The sequence below is a fragment of the Cariama cristata genome, unplaced genomic scaffold (assembly GCF_000690535.1).
Source record: "Cariama cristata isolate BGI_N322 unplaced genomic scaffold, ASM69053v1 scaffold42612, whole genome shotgun sequence".
Lineage (NCBI taxonomy): Eukaryota > Metazoa > Chordata > Aves > Cariamiformes > Cariamidae > Cariama > Cariama cristata.
The window spans coordinates 24,863-40,695 of record NW_009602877.1 but is presented as its reverse complement, the minus strand read 5'-3'; the positions used below and the strand labels follow the sequence as shown (position 1 = coordinate 40,695).

Sequence of the window (15,833 nt, the reverse complement as noted above, 5' to 3'; positions counted from 1 at the left end):
GTTTAGTTTCTGAGCTTCCACTCCTCAGACTGCTTAATTTTATTTTTAAAAACACACTTAATCTTAATCCTTATTTTCCTTTTTCGAGATTTGAGACCTGATCATAGGAAAAAGTTAAAACTGTACATGTAAATTGGAACAATAACTGGCTGAACATTTTAACATTGCTTGAAATTTTAACAAGTACTGTCAGGAAGGAGGAACACAGTTATTGCTATTTGGGGACTTAAAAATAAACCAAACAAACCTGAAGGCATAGACAGCACTGTTCCAATGGTGAAAGTTAAATAGATACAAAACAGCATTCGGCCTAGAATCAGTCCTTTTGCATTTGAACACTCTTCAAGTTATCTACAGCTTTCTCTTCCAGGCAACTATGATGACATTTACATGGAGATATGGATTTAAAGTGGCTGACTGTGGGACACACACAGCTTTTCAACTCTGGTAATTCTTTCTTGAGGCGTTCCAGCTGCTCCACCTGGAATATATTTGGTTGTTCAGGATTCGAGTCATATATCCTGAATAAACGAGAAAAGAAAAAACACTGATTGGTATAACCTGACAGTTCACAGAAATGTAGACTAGATGAAGCAACTGGGTTTTTTTCCCTATTAGAGTTAAATTAGGTATCAGGTAGTCTATAAAAACAGTATGTTTGAGGTTAGTACCCTAAGTTTTGCCACTCCTCTTGCAATATAAAATGGTATTCCTTTTACACAATGGTTAATGTTTCATCAGATATACTAAAAAGCTACCCACTGGTATTTACCTCACTTACTCTCCTGAAAAAATGTGATTTTACAGGCAGCACAAAGGAGTGAAGTAAGAGCAGAGTTCCAGGCTTCAAACTTAAAAGCGTAAGAAAATTCAGAACCCTGAGATTTGAACAGACTGTGATACACTACCTGTCTATAATACTGAATGGAGTTTACACTTACTGTTTCAAGAAGCATTTCACTACCCCACCGCACCCCCCAGTTCAGAACCATTTTTTTAAAATTACCATTACAATATTAGGTGAAGAGTGAAAAACAGAAAATCTGATCTTTATTCATACCTAATGCAAATTTAACTATCAATATTATTTCTAATAGTATTTCCTCTTTTCACTTTCTTGTTTTCATACATGTAAACAAAAGCTGCAGGATTTTGAACATTGCACCAGATTTCAACATTGCACCAGATTGTCCACATCCAAAACACATCTTGAGTTTGACAGCATAGGCACTGAGCATAACTCAAACACTATTTTGGTCTAATTCACTATAAAGCAAAAGCATCCATGTTCCTTTGGTACAACACTTATTGTGACAAGGATACATTCTGATCTCTCAACATTAATTTCTAACATCAGTATATTATTTATATCCAAAATTTAAATCCTGGCATTCGGTTTCCCTCACTTGTAGCAACCGTGCATGTACAGTTTCAGGTATTGCAAGTCTCCAGGTTTATCTCCTTCAAATGAAAACTTCTGGAAGAAATTACCACAGCTTCTGCCTTAGTCTTTTATGAATAGTCATACTTTCACTTATGATTCCTTCAAGAAAGTGTTTTGGTTTTATTGCATCATCCTTTCTCTTTCATACCGTAATTTCAAGGTATGTCCAAAGGGAACAGGATGTCACAGCCCAAAGAATCGAGTACTATATGATACAGTGTCAGGTGCCTTTTTATCCCGGCAAGACAACTTGTGAACTGTTGGCAAGTCCAAGACGTCAAAAATAATGGGATGGGATAGTAAATGGGATTCAAATGAGAAAACACTTCTGTGGGAAATATAGATATGGATTACATTCCCTACAGTAAGATTAAAGATAGCTTCTGTACAGAAACTCCTAGAAGTGAGGACAAATGCTGTCCAGTTTTATGGAATACAAAGAGAAGGCACGGCAGTTAAATTACTTGCACAGCACCTATAATCCAATACAGGCCTAAGCTATGAGCCGAAATTGCCCAATACAAACTATCTGCAAAATCAAAGCCCAGCCTTCCTTCCTGCCTTCCTTCCAGGCCGCAGGTACAACCTGTGCTTTCTTCAGTTAAGTGAGCTTACACAGTATAAATTTCTCTATGCATTCAAGACAAAGCACTGAAATTAGAAGATAGTTTTCTATATAGCAACAGACTTTAGGAACTGCAAACCTGAGGCCCTTCCCATCAGTTCGACACTAGAAGAGCAAAGGTAAGTTTCTAAGCCACTTGTTCCTAGAACACGGCTAAGCATGTTTCTAAGCAGCTTCTGGCAGGTATTTTATCAGTTCTTTACTAGGGCAAGCATAAATTCTGTAATTGTTTCTTCATTTTTCAACTGAGATTTTGGACTACTCCAACCGTCCAAGCTCCTTCAAACTGTCCACTGGAACCAATCTGCTCCAATGTGCATATATTGTTTCTTTGAAACAGAAAGCACAGAGAACAACTTGTGCACAGCTACCTTTTTATCTCAGAATTTCTTGTCCCCACTTTCTGTTTGGGTCCACGAAAGTACACCAGCAGTTGGCAAAAACAGCATAGCTCCAGGACTTCTCTTATGAATTATTTCCAACATCACCATCAAAATAAGGAATAAATTCTCATCTCCCTATCCTTCATTCTTCAACAGGACAATTACTTATAAGTAACTATGCACCAAAGTTCTTCCATTCAACTTCCTGTTAATAACCAAGCCCTGCAGAAGACTGGGAAGTCCTTTGAATATCACTTTTTTAAATTAGCACTTTCTACAAAAAGCTTTGCAGGTCATTCCAGGGTTATGCAGCAGGCATAGAACCTATGTGCTTAGCTCCTCTCAGGTGTTTTTGCAACCTCTGAAAACACGTACATCCAGCAAGTCTCAGTCACAGCTGTTTTTCTTTGCTATTGCTTGGTCAAAAAACAGAGTCAGCAGCACTGAAATATTAGTTTCATGCTAAAAAGATTTTCTGAAGTATCCGATTAAAACTTTTCATTTTTCTTTACATTTCAAAGTAAACTTAGGCTTACCTGGCAATTTGCAAAATAGGAAAGACTTAGACTGCCGTTGCATAATATCTTAATTCAATCACTGAGTAATTAAATTATAAACTTAGACTAGTTAACTTCCTATATATATCCATGCTGTTATTTAAGTAATACTCAGTTTCAGGCAAGTAAAATAGTGCAGATTTAGACAGTTTTCTAGTTTTGAGAAGTGTTTTGAATGCTTTTGCCTTTATTGTCAGCTAAATTTGTGTTACTTTTGGGAGAGTTAGCAACACTAACAGAGCACAGAGCTTTTGTCTGGAGCCTGCAAATGCAGCCATAAGGAACTGTAGTGTTTAGAGAGGAGACAAACGCATTGAAGATTCTCATGGAAAAAGCTTTCAGCACAAATGTTCAACGATTACCAATTTAATGTTTCCATGCAGCCGTGTGTTATTCAACAAACAGAACTCAGATCATGTAAAGTGAATTAAAAAAAGACGATGCAAGTGTAAGTTAGCCCCCACCCCCTCTCCACGTTGCTATTTAATATATGGCCAACTGGTGTAGAAAGAAAGACTGCATTGCTCTTACTGAGTTAAGTACGTTCAAACACAGAAATATTTCCTGGACTGTTCACAAGGCTTATTCAGGAGAAAAATACCAGATAAAAATCACCCCACAAATCTTGCTTTAAAATTAGTAATTTTTGCCAATCCAAAGAATTTCACTACAACAGGTTACAGTGTCTTCTCTAAATAAAATCTAAACATGAAACTAATACAGCTTTTTACGCATGAGATTTAATTTTCTGTGTGAGCAGAAGATACTCAGTCATGCATTTAAAGCACTTTTCTGGATTAGGGTCCAAACCGAAGCCTGGAGGCAGAGGTGGCACCTTTTCTGTAGGCTGCCCTTTTAACACAAGTAGTTTGGATATTTTAGATGCTGACATGAATGCTAGTTGAACACAGAAAAAAAGCAGAATATTCTCCCCGCAACTGCACTAGACCATCCATTTGGTTTAATGATTTTGGCTAGATCTCAATAATCTGCAGCCCCAGTGGAGAGGGGACTGGTTGGGGTGGGGGGTGGGGGGGTGGAAATAATTTCTTCCCCCTGCCCAGTGTGATTGTTCTTTTAATGGTGTTGGCATTTGTAAGCTTCCCAGATTTAGTCTTGCAGTTTCTCTGCATGCAAAACAAAGTTAGACCCCCTACCTGCATTTTTTTTTGCCCGACACTTGATATCAGCAACTTTTGGTATTCAGGACACAGCTTTTCTGCCATCTTCGCAACTGGCTACAATGTTTTGTTCAACTCTACATGGATGATTAAAGTTTGGAAAAAATAGCTTATAGAAATCATCTCTACCCAGACAGTTCATAATCCTTGAAATAATTACTGCATGCAGTAACTCAGGGCCATATCCGAGCAACCTGAAACACACTACAATTCCTATATTCACTTCCCAGCTTATTCAGACAACTAACGCTTATTAAGACGGTTAAAGTAAAGGTCTAGCAAACAGCAACATATAATGCCAGGCACAGTGATTTTTTATAAATACCTGGACTTGGCCTTAAGTTTAGAGAACAAAAAATCTGCGGAAGCCATGGAAGAAGCACATCTTGATTCAGCCCTGGATATACTCTGGAATTTGAAGATGCAACCATAGCATAAACTGGCTTTACACTAATAAACAGATTACGGCAGTCCCTGCTTATTTCTAGACCTTGAAATGGGCATGTACCTATCTCTCTATTTGAGTTCTGCTTCATAGTAGTTTTGAATTTATCTATTTCTAAACTTCAAACAGCACAGAATATGGATGCTTACACCATACCTATTTAAAATTTTGACAATTTATACTCTTGATATTAACTTCATACTCGCAAATGATTTGCCAGACTGCCTCTTTACTCAGCAGCTCCAACTGGAATGGAAACACTTGCTGCCAGGGTTTACATCCAGACACGGCATCCACGACTTGCAGGTACCACCCGCATTTCAAAATGTCCAGCTTGAGATAGCCAATGCAATTTTCAGCAAGTGCTGTGTTCCTTCTAAGGAACCTATATTAAGATTAAATTTAATTCTATTCAGACTATTAGTAAATTTTGAAAATTAATTAAGATTGTAAAGGAACATTCCAATATTTGTTTTGGTCTACAGAAAAAAGGTCAATAACATTTAGAAATTAGAGTTAACGAGCCTTCAACAATTATACTGAAACAAGGTAACTGTTTGCCACTCAACTGCAAGTTTGTAACTTGAAAGAAAAAATGCACCACTGAACTACTGTTTTTTAAACAGCTTTGGAATTAATATTAATTTTGGGGCTCCTCTCAAAGTGGAAAGATGTCAACAAGGTCGAGGAGATACAGGGGGCAGGCAGTGAGAGGAGAGATGAACACTATTAAGAATCTAGATGGTCTAAATAGCACAGGAAGGTTAAGAATTTGTTGTGCAATTAAACCCACAAGGGAATTCAGCCTATAAGCAATTCCAATGAATTGGCTAGTCATTAAAAAGTGAGGTAAAAGGTATTCTGCTATCATACTGCAACTTAAACCACGCCAAACAGTACAAACGGGAACATAAGATGACATGTAGCAGACTTGCAGCCTTGACATAAATGCAACATTATTTAAGTAGTGTTGAGCCGTTAAGTATCTAAAGTAACAAAAGCAACAAGAAGTCAGAAATAAGACTGTCACCTGCTTTACTATTTTATCATAATAGTCCATATCTATCACATCAGCGGTAATTAACTCTAGAAGGCTGGATTAATAGACATCAGGTGAACAGACATTTCATAAGAACACTTTATGCAGCAGTATTTGATTAAAACACCCACCTGCCTACAGACCAGTAATTTATCACTCCAAGTTATACATACCATAGGATCAAATTCCATAACAACTCTATGACTGTACACTAAAGGGTCAGAGTACCATTTCATCTGCATACTAGTCCATAGCTACTTTTCATCTGCTAGGGGGGCCTCAATCTTGAGTTGTAGGAGAGGTACAACATGTAGCACTGCTGTAGCTGGAAAGAGGACTTATATTTCAATGACTTCAGTCTGAAGCTGATGCCCAATGCAAAAATCTTGTTACTCCTTTTTATCACCAATGAATAGAAGGAGACATTCTATACAATACAAGAACGGAGACCTCCAGCAAACTAGAGAAGCACTAGATCCACCACTCTGGAAGGACTCTCAATAGTCAAGAATAGATTGAAGGGAGTTAACTATTTTTTACACTGGAAGCCTAGAGCTCTAAGAGCAAAAATACTTGATTTCTTGCCTCTAGATATGTTAACTTCACTTTTAGTTTTCACTTTACAAAACAGAGCCCTTGACAACTACTTGATTTCCCCCTCCCCTTTTTTTTTGCCCCCAGGTAAAACAATACGCAGAGCAACGCCCTTGCTTAAGTAAAATGTCTGAAAGTTTTGTAATTTGACACAGTTACACTTAACGATTTCCCAATTACATAATCTTTGTAATGTATCAGAAATTCTAATTCAATACAGCTTCTCAAATTAATCATCATCTTGTAATAATGAATTTCACATATTTTATGATAAAAGAGCTAACACTTTACAGAGTTTACATTTAGGTATGAGTTTCTGTAAGGGGAGTAAGATATTTTGTACTTCTTAAGAGACTGCCTGCACATAATCATGTTATAGCTAAGCCTAAGAGGAAGTTCCTCTGTAGAGTTTTTTATCATCTTTTATGGTAAAAGGCTTTTCTAAGGAACTAAAAATAACACTTTTGTTCAAAGACTTACTACAGTATTCTGATGTCCACCTGAATTGTGTGGATATAATAACTACTTTCTGAAGTGACCAATTCAGTAGTTTGCCCTAGGAGTCACTCCAAGCTAATGTTAACAGGAAAAATGGTGAATTCACAGCTTTGAAACACAACAGAATGTTGGAAAAAAATTAAGTTAAAATCATTCATTTAAGTTGCGTTAACTATTTCTGTAACTAAATGTAGAAAGCTGAAAATTTCAGCCAACAGTTAGATAACATTGTCCTCACCGTGTCACTTACAAAGTTTAAAAATTACCATCAGGAATGTTAATAACATGTTAAATGTGTATGCCATGCACTAGTTCTTTAAAGAATCAAATTACATTTACATTAACCTCAGGAGAAACAAAAGTTATTTTGCTTCATAGATATAGCTGCAAGAGTAGGAATTAGTGTTAGTCTTGTTCTTGAACTGAGCTTATGGGTTTCCTGTACTTACAGTACAAAAGGAAGATACTCTGCACCCAGTTAACCAAAAAGCAATGTGAAATTTCACAAGAATCAGGATACAATAGTTTCTCAGCTTTATTACTGTTATTTTTAAAACACAATTGAGTACCTGTCATATATTAGACCATGAACACCATATTCTCTCAACTTCTTCCTGTTATCTGGGTCATTTGCATCATCACCCCATGAAAAAATAACTAGGCCTTTAGATTTGGCCCTTTTAATAAATGATGGATTCCTCAGCAGATCTTCAGAGTGCACATTAATTCCCTGAAATACAAAAGACTTAAATTAAAATCCATGTTTCTGAAACACTCTTACATCAGGTTTTTTGATATTTGCAGCTCCTTACAATTTCATCCATAATAATAAAAAATAATTTAATACAATTAAAGAGTTTCCTAATAACACTATTTTTTAAACACTATTAAACAGACACTTGAAATAAAGGGTATTATTTTGGCAGTTACCAAATGTTAGTGTATTTCTTTTATGAGGTTATTTGTAATTTTAAGCATTAGTGTCAAAAATTATAGATTTACAAAAAGTAGTAATAATGTAGTTTCATCTTATGGCAGAATAATACCAGAACTTGTCAGCTTACCAGCAAGTTTTCAAACTGTGCAAAAGTAATGGCAATTGGAGTTGTACGAGATCTAAGATCCATAAGTTCTGGATAGAGCTTAGATTCTCCTTGGGTGAGAAATAACACAGGATACTTGTTTTGCTTATGCCGAACCCTGTTAGAAAAAAAAAGTCTGCAAGTAGCAAATGTGTGAAAAAGCAGGGGAATTCAATCTTACTGTTTGAGGAGTATGCTCTTTACTGCATGTTCTTCTAGCTCCTAGCTGGTACAACGAGATGGTACTACAGTTTAGTATCAAACTCTGACAAACTGCTCCAACTGTTCCTTTAGCCACTATTACAGATTAACATACAGCTTAAGGGAAGCTAGACTTCAAGTTGAACTCAGATCCACATCCTCAATGAAATCCTCAAAGACTGTTCAATTCCGTAATTTTCTTCTTAAACATGTATCAGAGTAAAATGAAGATTCATCACAAGAATTTCTAAACATGTTTAACATACAACATCTAACCTTACTAAAGTATAAAGTCGGATGTCATTCCTTACCACTGTACTGGTAACAGATGGAAGCAAAATTTGGGCATTAGTGTGTTACACACTCTTACACACTTGCTTCTTAACCCTTTTATTAGTCCCCTGATTTGGTTTTGTCCTGCCCATTTACCTTTCAGTGGTATTTCATCAGTGCAGTCTCTCATCAAGTGAGATTTCCATAACGCCTAAGGTGCTAAATCGCTTCTTACTACAAAGTACTACAGCATATTGTTAGCTCACATGTATCCCAGCTGTTTGTTCCCCAGTTCAACTCCTACGCCTTTTCTGTGCCCCAATACCTTCAATATGACATCACACAAAAGGAAAGCAAACCACTTAGACCTCTTCTGTTGTGACAAGAAAGACTGAAGCATTCAGGAAGGCACTTGACAAAAATATTTACTTTGACTTTGTTCTCCTATTTTATTTTTGGTACAGCTCAGATGGCAAGGTGCTCTTGTTTCAATTCCCAACTACTTTGGCATCCAAAGTTTAGGGCTAATCAAAACATGTGTTAGTTGTTTCCTGTTGGGTATTGTTATGTCCAAAGTAAATTTTACCAAATTAAAAACAAAAAAAAAAAAGAAAAAAGAAAATACAGTATTTATCTCTTATTAACTTACATTGTACAAATATCTGCATTGAAAGAAGAAAATACAATTCTTCTTCTTCCAGCATTCATCAAAACAGTTTTTAGAATAATATCTAGAAAGAGGTTCATATCAAAGTAAGTTGACAAGTTGCCATCCCACTGTCCATCCTAGAAAAAGAAAAGACAAGTTTCAGCCATTTAAATTAATGCTTACTAAAACTGTTTTAACCAGCTTTAACCCCAGTCAGCAACTGGTCTCTCATTCAACCTGAGCAAAATGAGAATTCAGTTTGCCAGTCTGAATACAGAACTCACTCATTCAATCTACTGAATGCTAGCTACAGCTCTACAGGATGGACAGTCTGTGAGGTGCAGCTGAATTCTAGCAGCAGTAAGATTCACTGAAAAATTCACAGTCTTCTCATCCAAGGACAGAGTTTCTAGGAAGCCTTTTCCAATTTTGCAAGCACAAAGGAACTCCATGAGAGATCACTAAAACCTATTACAGGTATTTTCTACTGCTATTTCTAAATATAAAAATGCAACAATAAGATTTGTAGAAATAAATGGGATATCCTTTGTCTTCGACAATAGCAGGTACCAGCGTTTCTGCAGCTGACCTGTCTCTGAGAGCATTAGCATGTCTCCATGCATATGGACTTCCACCTACCGCTCTACTTAGTTTCTTTTCCCCACACCAGGGTTCCAGTTCTAGCCTTGACAACCGTTTCCTTCTAGAGCGAGCACTAAGCAATCCAGCTGAGTCTGCAGTACTGCTGGCTAGACGGAAAAAGTTGCTTGTTATCACTGCACCATGTTGTAGCTGCTCCTGCACCGGGCCAGAAGAGCTTCAATTTCTTGTCACTTTTCCCAGGTATAGCATGCCTGACCCTTTTTACAGTCGATGGGTTGCAACAGGTCTTCTACTAGAATCAGTCTGAGCTGCATTATGAACTCAATCCTATAAATACTTCCTATTGTTTTAACAGAAAGTTTGTTCACTTGCTAGAGCAGTGCTATTATACTCCCAGTTTTAAAGATAGTGACATAAAAAAAACCCAGAACAAAAATTATGCCTTTGTTTGCAGCTCAGAAATTGCCACGTCAAATTACAAGCTTTAGCCATGAGAATGGCAAAGTATCAAAGTAAATCACATGTACATTTACTTACCCTTTGTTGGCAGATCCATTTTATTTCTATGTTGAACCCAACATCTTCAGAAACAGACTCCAGGACCTGAAAAAACTTCATTATGAAGGGACTCCACAGCAAAGGAGGACAATTAAGCACTATGAAGGTAATCACTGGGAGAATACATTGAAATTTAATGCCAATGGGGTCTAACAGTAGAATAAAAAACCCTGGTTTTAAGACTTCACGCAAGATATATATACACTCTTTTCTACTTCAGTTTTAAAGTTAGGATATATATAAAAATGGATAAAATCTTAAGGATAAAATTTTGACAAGGTACAAATGCAAGTCAATTCACCTTAACACGTATGAGAAATGCCCCATTTGTACTCCTAAAGAAGAAATGTTTTTTACTTCTCGAGGAAGATACTTTTTGCATTCAAAAAAACTTAAGTAACACATAGTCCTAAGTATGAAATCCACAAGCTTGCTATTATGATGATGAGAACAAAAGTATGTGAAATTCTTGTAAAGAATTATTTGTAAGGTGACTTCAAATCAAAAGGTGAAGCTAACAGCTGATGAAATTAAGGAAACATTAGTAGATGATTCTTCAACCCTATAAAGATGACATACCCTTTCTTATAGGAAGAAAATTAAATTTGGGGAATCGGAACAGGTAGAGGAATTGAACCCAAGTAGTTTAGTCTATTACACAAAGTTCTCTATTTTCTGTAGTTATGCAGTAATCTGATTAGACAGTAAAAATATACAGTGGGGCATATGACCTGTAACTTATTGATATTTCGTACATGCTCTGACATAAGTCTATAAATAACTGGATATTAATAATCTCCATAATCCAAATAAAAAGCAGTATTATTGCATAAAACAAGTTCCTAAAAGGCACGTTAATGAACAGTTCAGACATTAGGAAAAACAGTACAGGGGGGGCAAAAGGTATAGTAGTTCTAGAAAAAAAACACTGTAAATGATTATCAAACTATATTTGGTCAAGAATTGTCAGTTGTTTCTGTGAAAAATAAACCAATACAAAGCCCAGAGCTGGCAAATAGTCATAAACGGGAACATTCTAGAAACTCACTTAACATTTCTCTGTGTCTCGCTCTGCTAGACAGCCAAGAGTATGTGATGAGCTGCCAAAGGTCACATTTTTTTTTCCAAAGTTAACAAACAATAGTTGATGCATTCAAATGCAATGCCCAGGTGTTCACCAGCTGTAAAAGTGAATGTATCCTAAGCTATAAAACTTGAGTTCATGAATTAAGAAGTTTGAAAGATTAAGTGCTGAAAAGGCTCTAGTGGCCAACAATAAAGCCTACGTTCTCAGTGCCAGAATTGATATCAGAGGCCTAAAACCAAAAATTAGTATCTCTTGCTATGTGTGCTAAGCTGAAAGAAAAACGCATGTTTTCATGTTCCACAATCATCATCTCTATTGCACCTATATTCACTACTTACTCTCTGCAGAGAGGGAAATGGCTGAGTCTCAAAAGCAGAGTTTTCTTCTTCTTTAAAAGATGCTGAAAAGAAATACAAAATATTGAATCCAAACAAATAAGAGCACTGCTAATCTCAGCAAGAAGAGACTGGCTCAAAGTCAAAAGGCCTTTAGGAGTAAAGAACGGAATTAGGTCTGTCTTTTGATTAACTAAGCCTTCCCTCTAACACCAACATACTCCAACAATGGTGTTGGCAATTCCTGTTTTGCTAGTGGGAAAATTTTTTGACCCTTATTAAAAGCCTTGCCAGAATATTTATCAGAAACTGCTTCTCCTATCCCTCATCCGTTCAGTTGGTGAATCACATCCACTAGAAGCAGCCTTGCCTGTCAAGGCTCATTATTTATTTTATCTTTTCCCACATAGATAGGATGTGTGAGATACTTTTCCAGTTTGCTGTCCCTATAAAGGTGATGAATTAAGGCCAAAAATTTACAGCACTAATAAGACAGCCTAAAGCAGTTACCAAAGTTCTTGTTAGCAATTCTGAAGGGCTGCCAAAAAGGTACAGTTAGAGAAGCGTAAGATGGAAACATTAGTGGCAATTTTGTTATGAATGTTCATAAATATATATTTATCTGTGCATTCACCTTCTACCCTCCTGTCCCCTCTTCCCAAGGGAGTAACTTCTGTCCAGGTATTTACTTCCCAGCAAAGAACTCTACAGCATGCACAAAATTAAAGTAACTACATAAGCATTTAGAAATGTTCAAGAAGCAGCCAAATGTGATTAGGACAAGTGACTGCAACCACATAATATATATCACTACGTGGTAATAAACAAATCTCAAGACTCTTGCAGAGTAGTACATACCATTGTGATCTTTTACTTTCAGGGCAGTCACGTGAGCCAGCTAAACAGCATAAGAAGAGTAAAATTAACAAATACTCAACCCATAAAGATCTTACTACATGTAAAATATAACTAATTTTCCTGGTTATGTTTAAAGGTCCATTGTAGACACAGTTTCAGTAATTTGTAAAAGAATAAAGGAAATCCTACTACACACCACAATTTTCTTTCAAACTTTAAAACACAAAGATTCCAAGGAAAGCTCAAAAACAAACTGAAAATGTTCTTGCTGAGAATACAGAAGACACACTCAACGGTAGAAACACACATAATATAATTTAACATTAACATGTGAAGAAGTCTGAACATTAAACCCTTGTCTGACAGATGTTAGACTCCGTGTTTCCAATCAAGTGCAGACAGAGAGCCAACAGCGGTTTTATAATGTAGTCACATACTGAGACAGAACCAGGCCAGGCATAGGGCCAACTCCCTCGCTCCATTCAAATTCTCACTCCACAAAAAGGAAGAGACAAGTAATTTTAAGTAAAAAGAAACATATAATTCTTGGACTAGCCAAGTGCTTCCTTGACTGAGGACAGACACCTCAGCTGGGTCTTCAGTGGCCCAGACTCATCCTCTGACCCCCTTTTTATGTAGACAGGGCACTTCTGTTCAGAAGATACAGCGATACCCAATTAAATAAAAACAATCAATTAGTTCTAGCCAGTTTGCCCAATCCATTGAATCACAGACCCTCTACACCTCCACATGCACCTCCAAGGACTAGTTCAACATAAATCTAGATCTTCCTAGTTAACAGGGAAATATTTGAAAATTAGAGAGATTTTGTGACAGTTCATCTTTCTTCTTCAACAAAGACTCCAAAGCATTGGCTTTCAATGAAGCCTACCACCACTTTCAAACTTTCTTATTTTTTAAAAATTATCAATGTTAGCATAATGATATGGATGTACACAAGTTGTTAGACCATCTTTCTAGAGATATAAGTAATGAAATTTATTCAAGTTGTAATGATGGTGCAAAAGTACTGTTCTTGGAATTAGCTACTTGTTCTACTTTCAGAATTTTTAAAACTTGTGCTCTCCCAAACTATCTATAGTTACTCCAAAAAAATCTAAGCTTCATATGCCATTTGAAGTTCTACACATAGTATATCTTACTAGCAAAAGTAGTACCTTCAATAACTGCAGCTGATCAAACGTGAGTTCTTTGACTGCAATCTCAAACAGTTCCAAAGGCTCTGTATCCAGTTTCTTTGAAGAGAAATAATATATAATTAAGCATCACTGAAAACTACAAAAAAACCTACATGCTTTTAATATGGTAACATTAAAGGCAACTAATTTTTAGTCTTTTATTGATGAAGATACAAGCGATATCTTATTATAATACGAGTAAGATGATCAGTTTTCAGGAGACACCATAGGCACTCAGGAGCATAAAATAGGTGTCAGTTTGAAAAAACAGGATTTGGTCTTTCATGCAAGTCAGAGGCGTCAATGTTCTTTCTTCAGAAAAGGTTAGCACATTTATTCTGTAAAACTTGATCAGTTAATGCATTCAGGAAAAAAGTCTGCAAGTAAAGAAATGCATTTAAAAAATACTCCGAGGCATTTCAGTTTATTATTGTCTATCCAACCTCTCAGAAACTAACAAAAAAAGACAACTGTCCTAGTAAAACTGAGACACACACACCCCGCTGAGAATCACACTAACTCTCCCTCAAAAAAAGAAACAACCAGAAGTTCTTACTCTGACAGTCTAAAGGATTCCCAGAAGTGCTACTGAATATAGCGGAGTTGTCTGCATTTTTCTTCCCCACTGTAAATTAAAAAAAAAAGCTAAAAAATTACTACACTGTAGGCTTGAAGAGTCTCAAACCATGCACCTGAAATGCTGTTGGTGCAACATCAAAAGGAAGAACTCCACGTCCCTGCTATACTTTATGCACACAGTAATGTTGCATATTTATTCCCATTCCATCCCTTCATTCCCCAGAATTATTTCTATGACAGCTTGGCATTTTAGTTTCTGGAACGGTCACATTTAAAGATAAAATACAGTTATCATCTTTACCTTTTTCATGGCCATGCAACATGTAAGATCATGGTATACAATAGGCACATGATCTTTAGAAAGATGTACATCAAATTCCACATATGCTGCTCCCTACAGAAAATTGAAAAACACACAGAACAAAACAAAAAAAATTAACTATTTATGCACAAGGACTACAGAACTGCAGACAAGTTACCAAGTATTCACAGGTCCTGGACATCAACCAGAAGTTGAATGCAACTGGCTGTTGCCAGTTAAATCATACTGTGACCGAGATTATTGGAAGGAATAAGTGACCACTTCAATCACAGAATTTAAGCACCTGAAGCTAATATCTCCCAAATTGAGATTCTCATCTTAGGATTCCAAGTCTTCACTGTAGCAAGCACTGAAACAAAGGATTGTTTCATTCTACCAGCTCAGCTCCCAAGTCTCATTTTTGGACACCAATTTGCTCAGCAGTCCCTCAGAGAGACCTTTGCCACCTGAGAGTACGCTGACGGACTCCAGCAGAGCCAAAATGTTACTCATTTGTTCAAAATTATTCCAATTCTATGTCTCTGCAGGGTTGAGATTAACATTTTCCCTGTATTACACCACCACCAGAACATATTAGATGGAAGTTTGGGGGGTGGTTTGAGGAACTTTGGAATGAGAGTCTAATCTAGCTATTACTTCTCTTCCTATCTCTCAGGGAATTTCCACGGTGACTCGTATCAGTGCAGTTACCATTCATTGTATTGAATCATGGACATTAAGCATAGAAGCCAAGCTAGTTTTAACTATACAGGTACTATGTGCATGCAAATGTGCATACGTACATGACTAGCAGCATTCCTCAGAGAAGCAATGGTGTTCTCTTGAACTTTAGCAAGTCTGAAATAACAGCAAAGAAAAAGTTTTTGTTAGATGCAACATAGCGCAAAAGTCCATTGAAACAACAGAAATACAAATCAGAAGTCTTTCTTTTAGAGAACACTCACATTTGATATCGAAGAGACTTAAATGGTTATGGGTTATCACTTTTTATTTTAAACTGACTGCTTCCTCAACTGATGTCACTGAATTAAAATGCAAATGAACTTACTTAGCTGTTGTTGTAGAATTTCCTGCTCCCCTGTGTCCAACATCTAAAGTTGTTCTTGGTTTCCAGTATTTTGCATAGGAAGCCTTCATATCACAAGCGTATCCCTGGATCGGCTTAATAATTATGTAGTCCACTACAAGAAAAATACCAATGCTTCACATGTCCATAGATAACGCATGACTGTGAGTAAAGTTATCTACATCAGTTTGCATCAACTGTACCTCTAACTTTTCCAATTGTCTTCCTTGGATTTCTGCTCATAATAGCAAGTGT

At 36.6% G+C, this 15,833-nt stretch overlaps 1 protein-coding gene across 1 annotated transcript in view; it reads right to left on the bottom strand.

Annotated features, from left to right (window-relative positions):
* Positions 1 to 290: 290 nt before the first annotated feature.
* GPCPD1 (glycerophosphocholine phosphodiesterase GDE1 homolog (S. cerevisiae)) overlaps positions 291 to 15,833 on the bottom strand; it is a 33,787-nt gene continuing 18,244 nt past the window's right edge. Inside the window, exons 8-19 of the mRNA XM_009694941.1 lie at positions 15,782 to 15,833; positions 15,561 to 15,693; positions 15,295 to 15,349; positions 14,492 to 14,584; positions 13,591 to 13,668; positions 12,413 to 12,452; positions 11,558 to 11,619; positions 10,112 to 10,177; positions 8,972 to 9,108; positions 7,831 to 7,966; positions 7,336 to 7,496; positions 291 to 521 (exon numbers count right to left, since the gene is read on the bottom strand). The exon at positions 15,782 to 15,833 is cut by the window's right edge and continues 108 nt beyond it. Of these exons, the coding sequence (XP_009693243.1) occupies positions 317 to 521; positions 7,336 to 7,496; positions 7,831 to 7,966; positions 8,972 to 9,108; positions 10,112 to 10,177; positions 11,558 to 11,619; positions 12,413 to 12,452; positions 13,591 to 13,668; positions 14,492 to 14,584; positions 15,295 to 15,349; positions 15,561 to 15,693; positions 15,782 to 15,833 (1,218 nt within the window). The 3' untranslated portion in view covers positions 291 to 316. The remainder of the gene's footprint in view (positions 522 to 7,335; positions 7,497 to 7,830; positions 7,967 to 8,971; positions 9,109 to 10,111; positions 10,178 to 11,557; positions 11,620 to 12,412; positions 12,453 to 13,590; positions 13,669 to 14,491; positions 14,585 to 15,294; positions 15,350 to 15,560; positions 15,694 to 15,781) is intronic.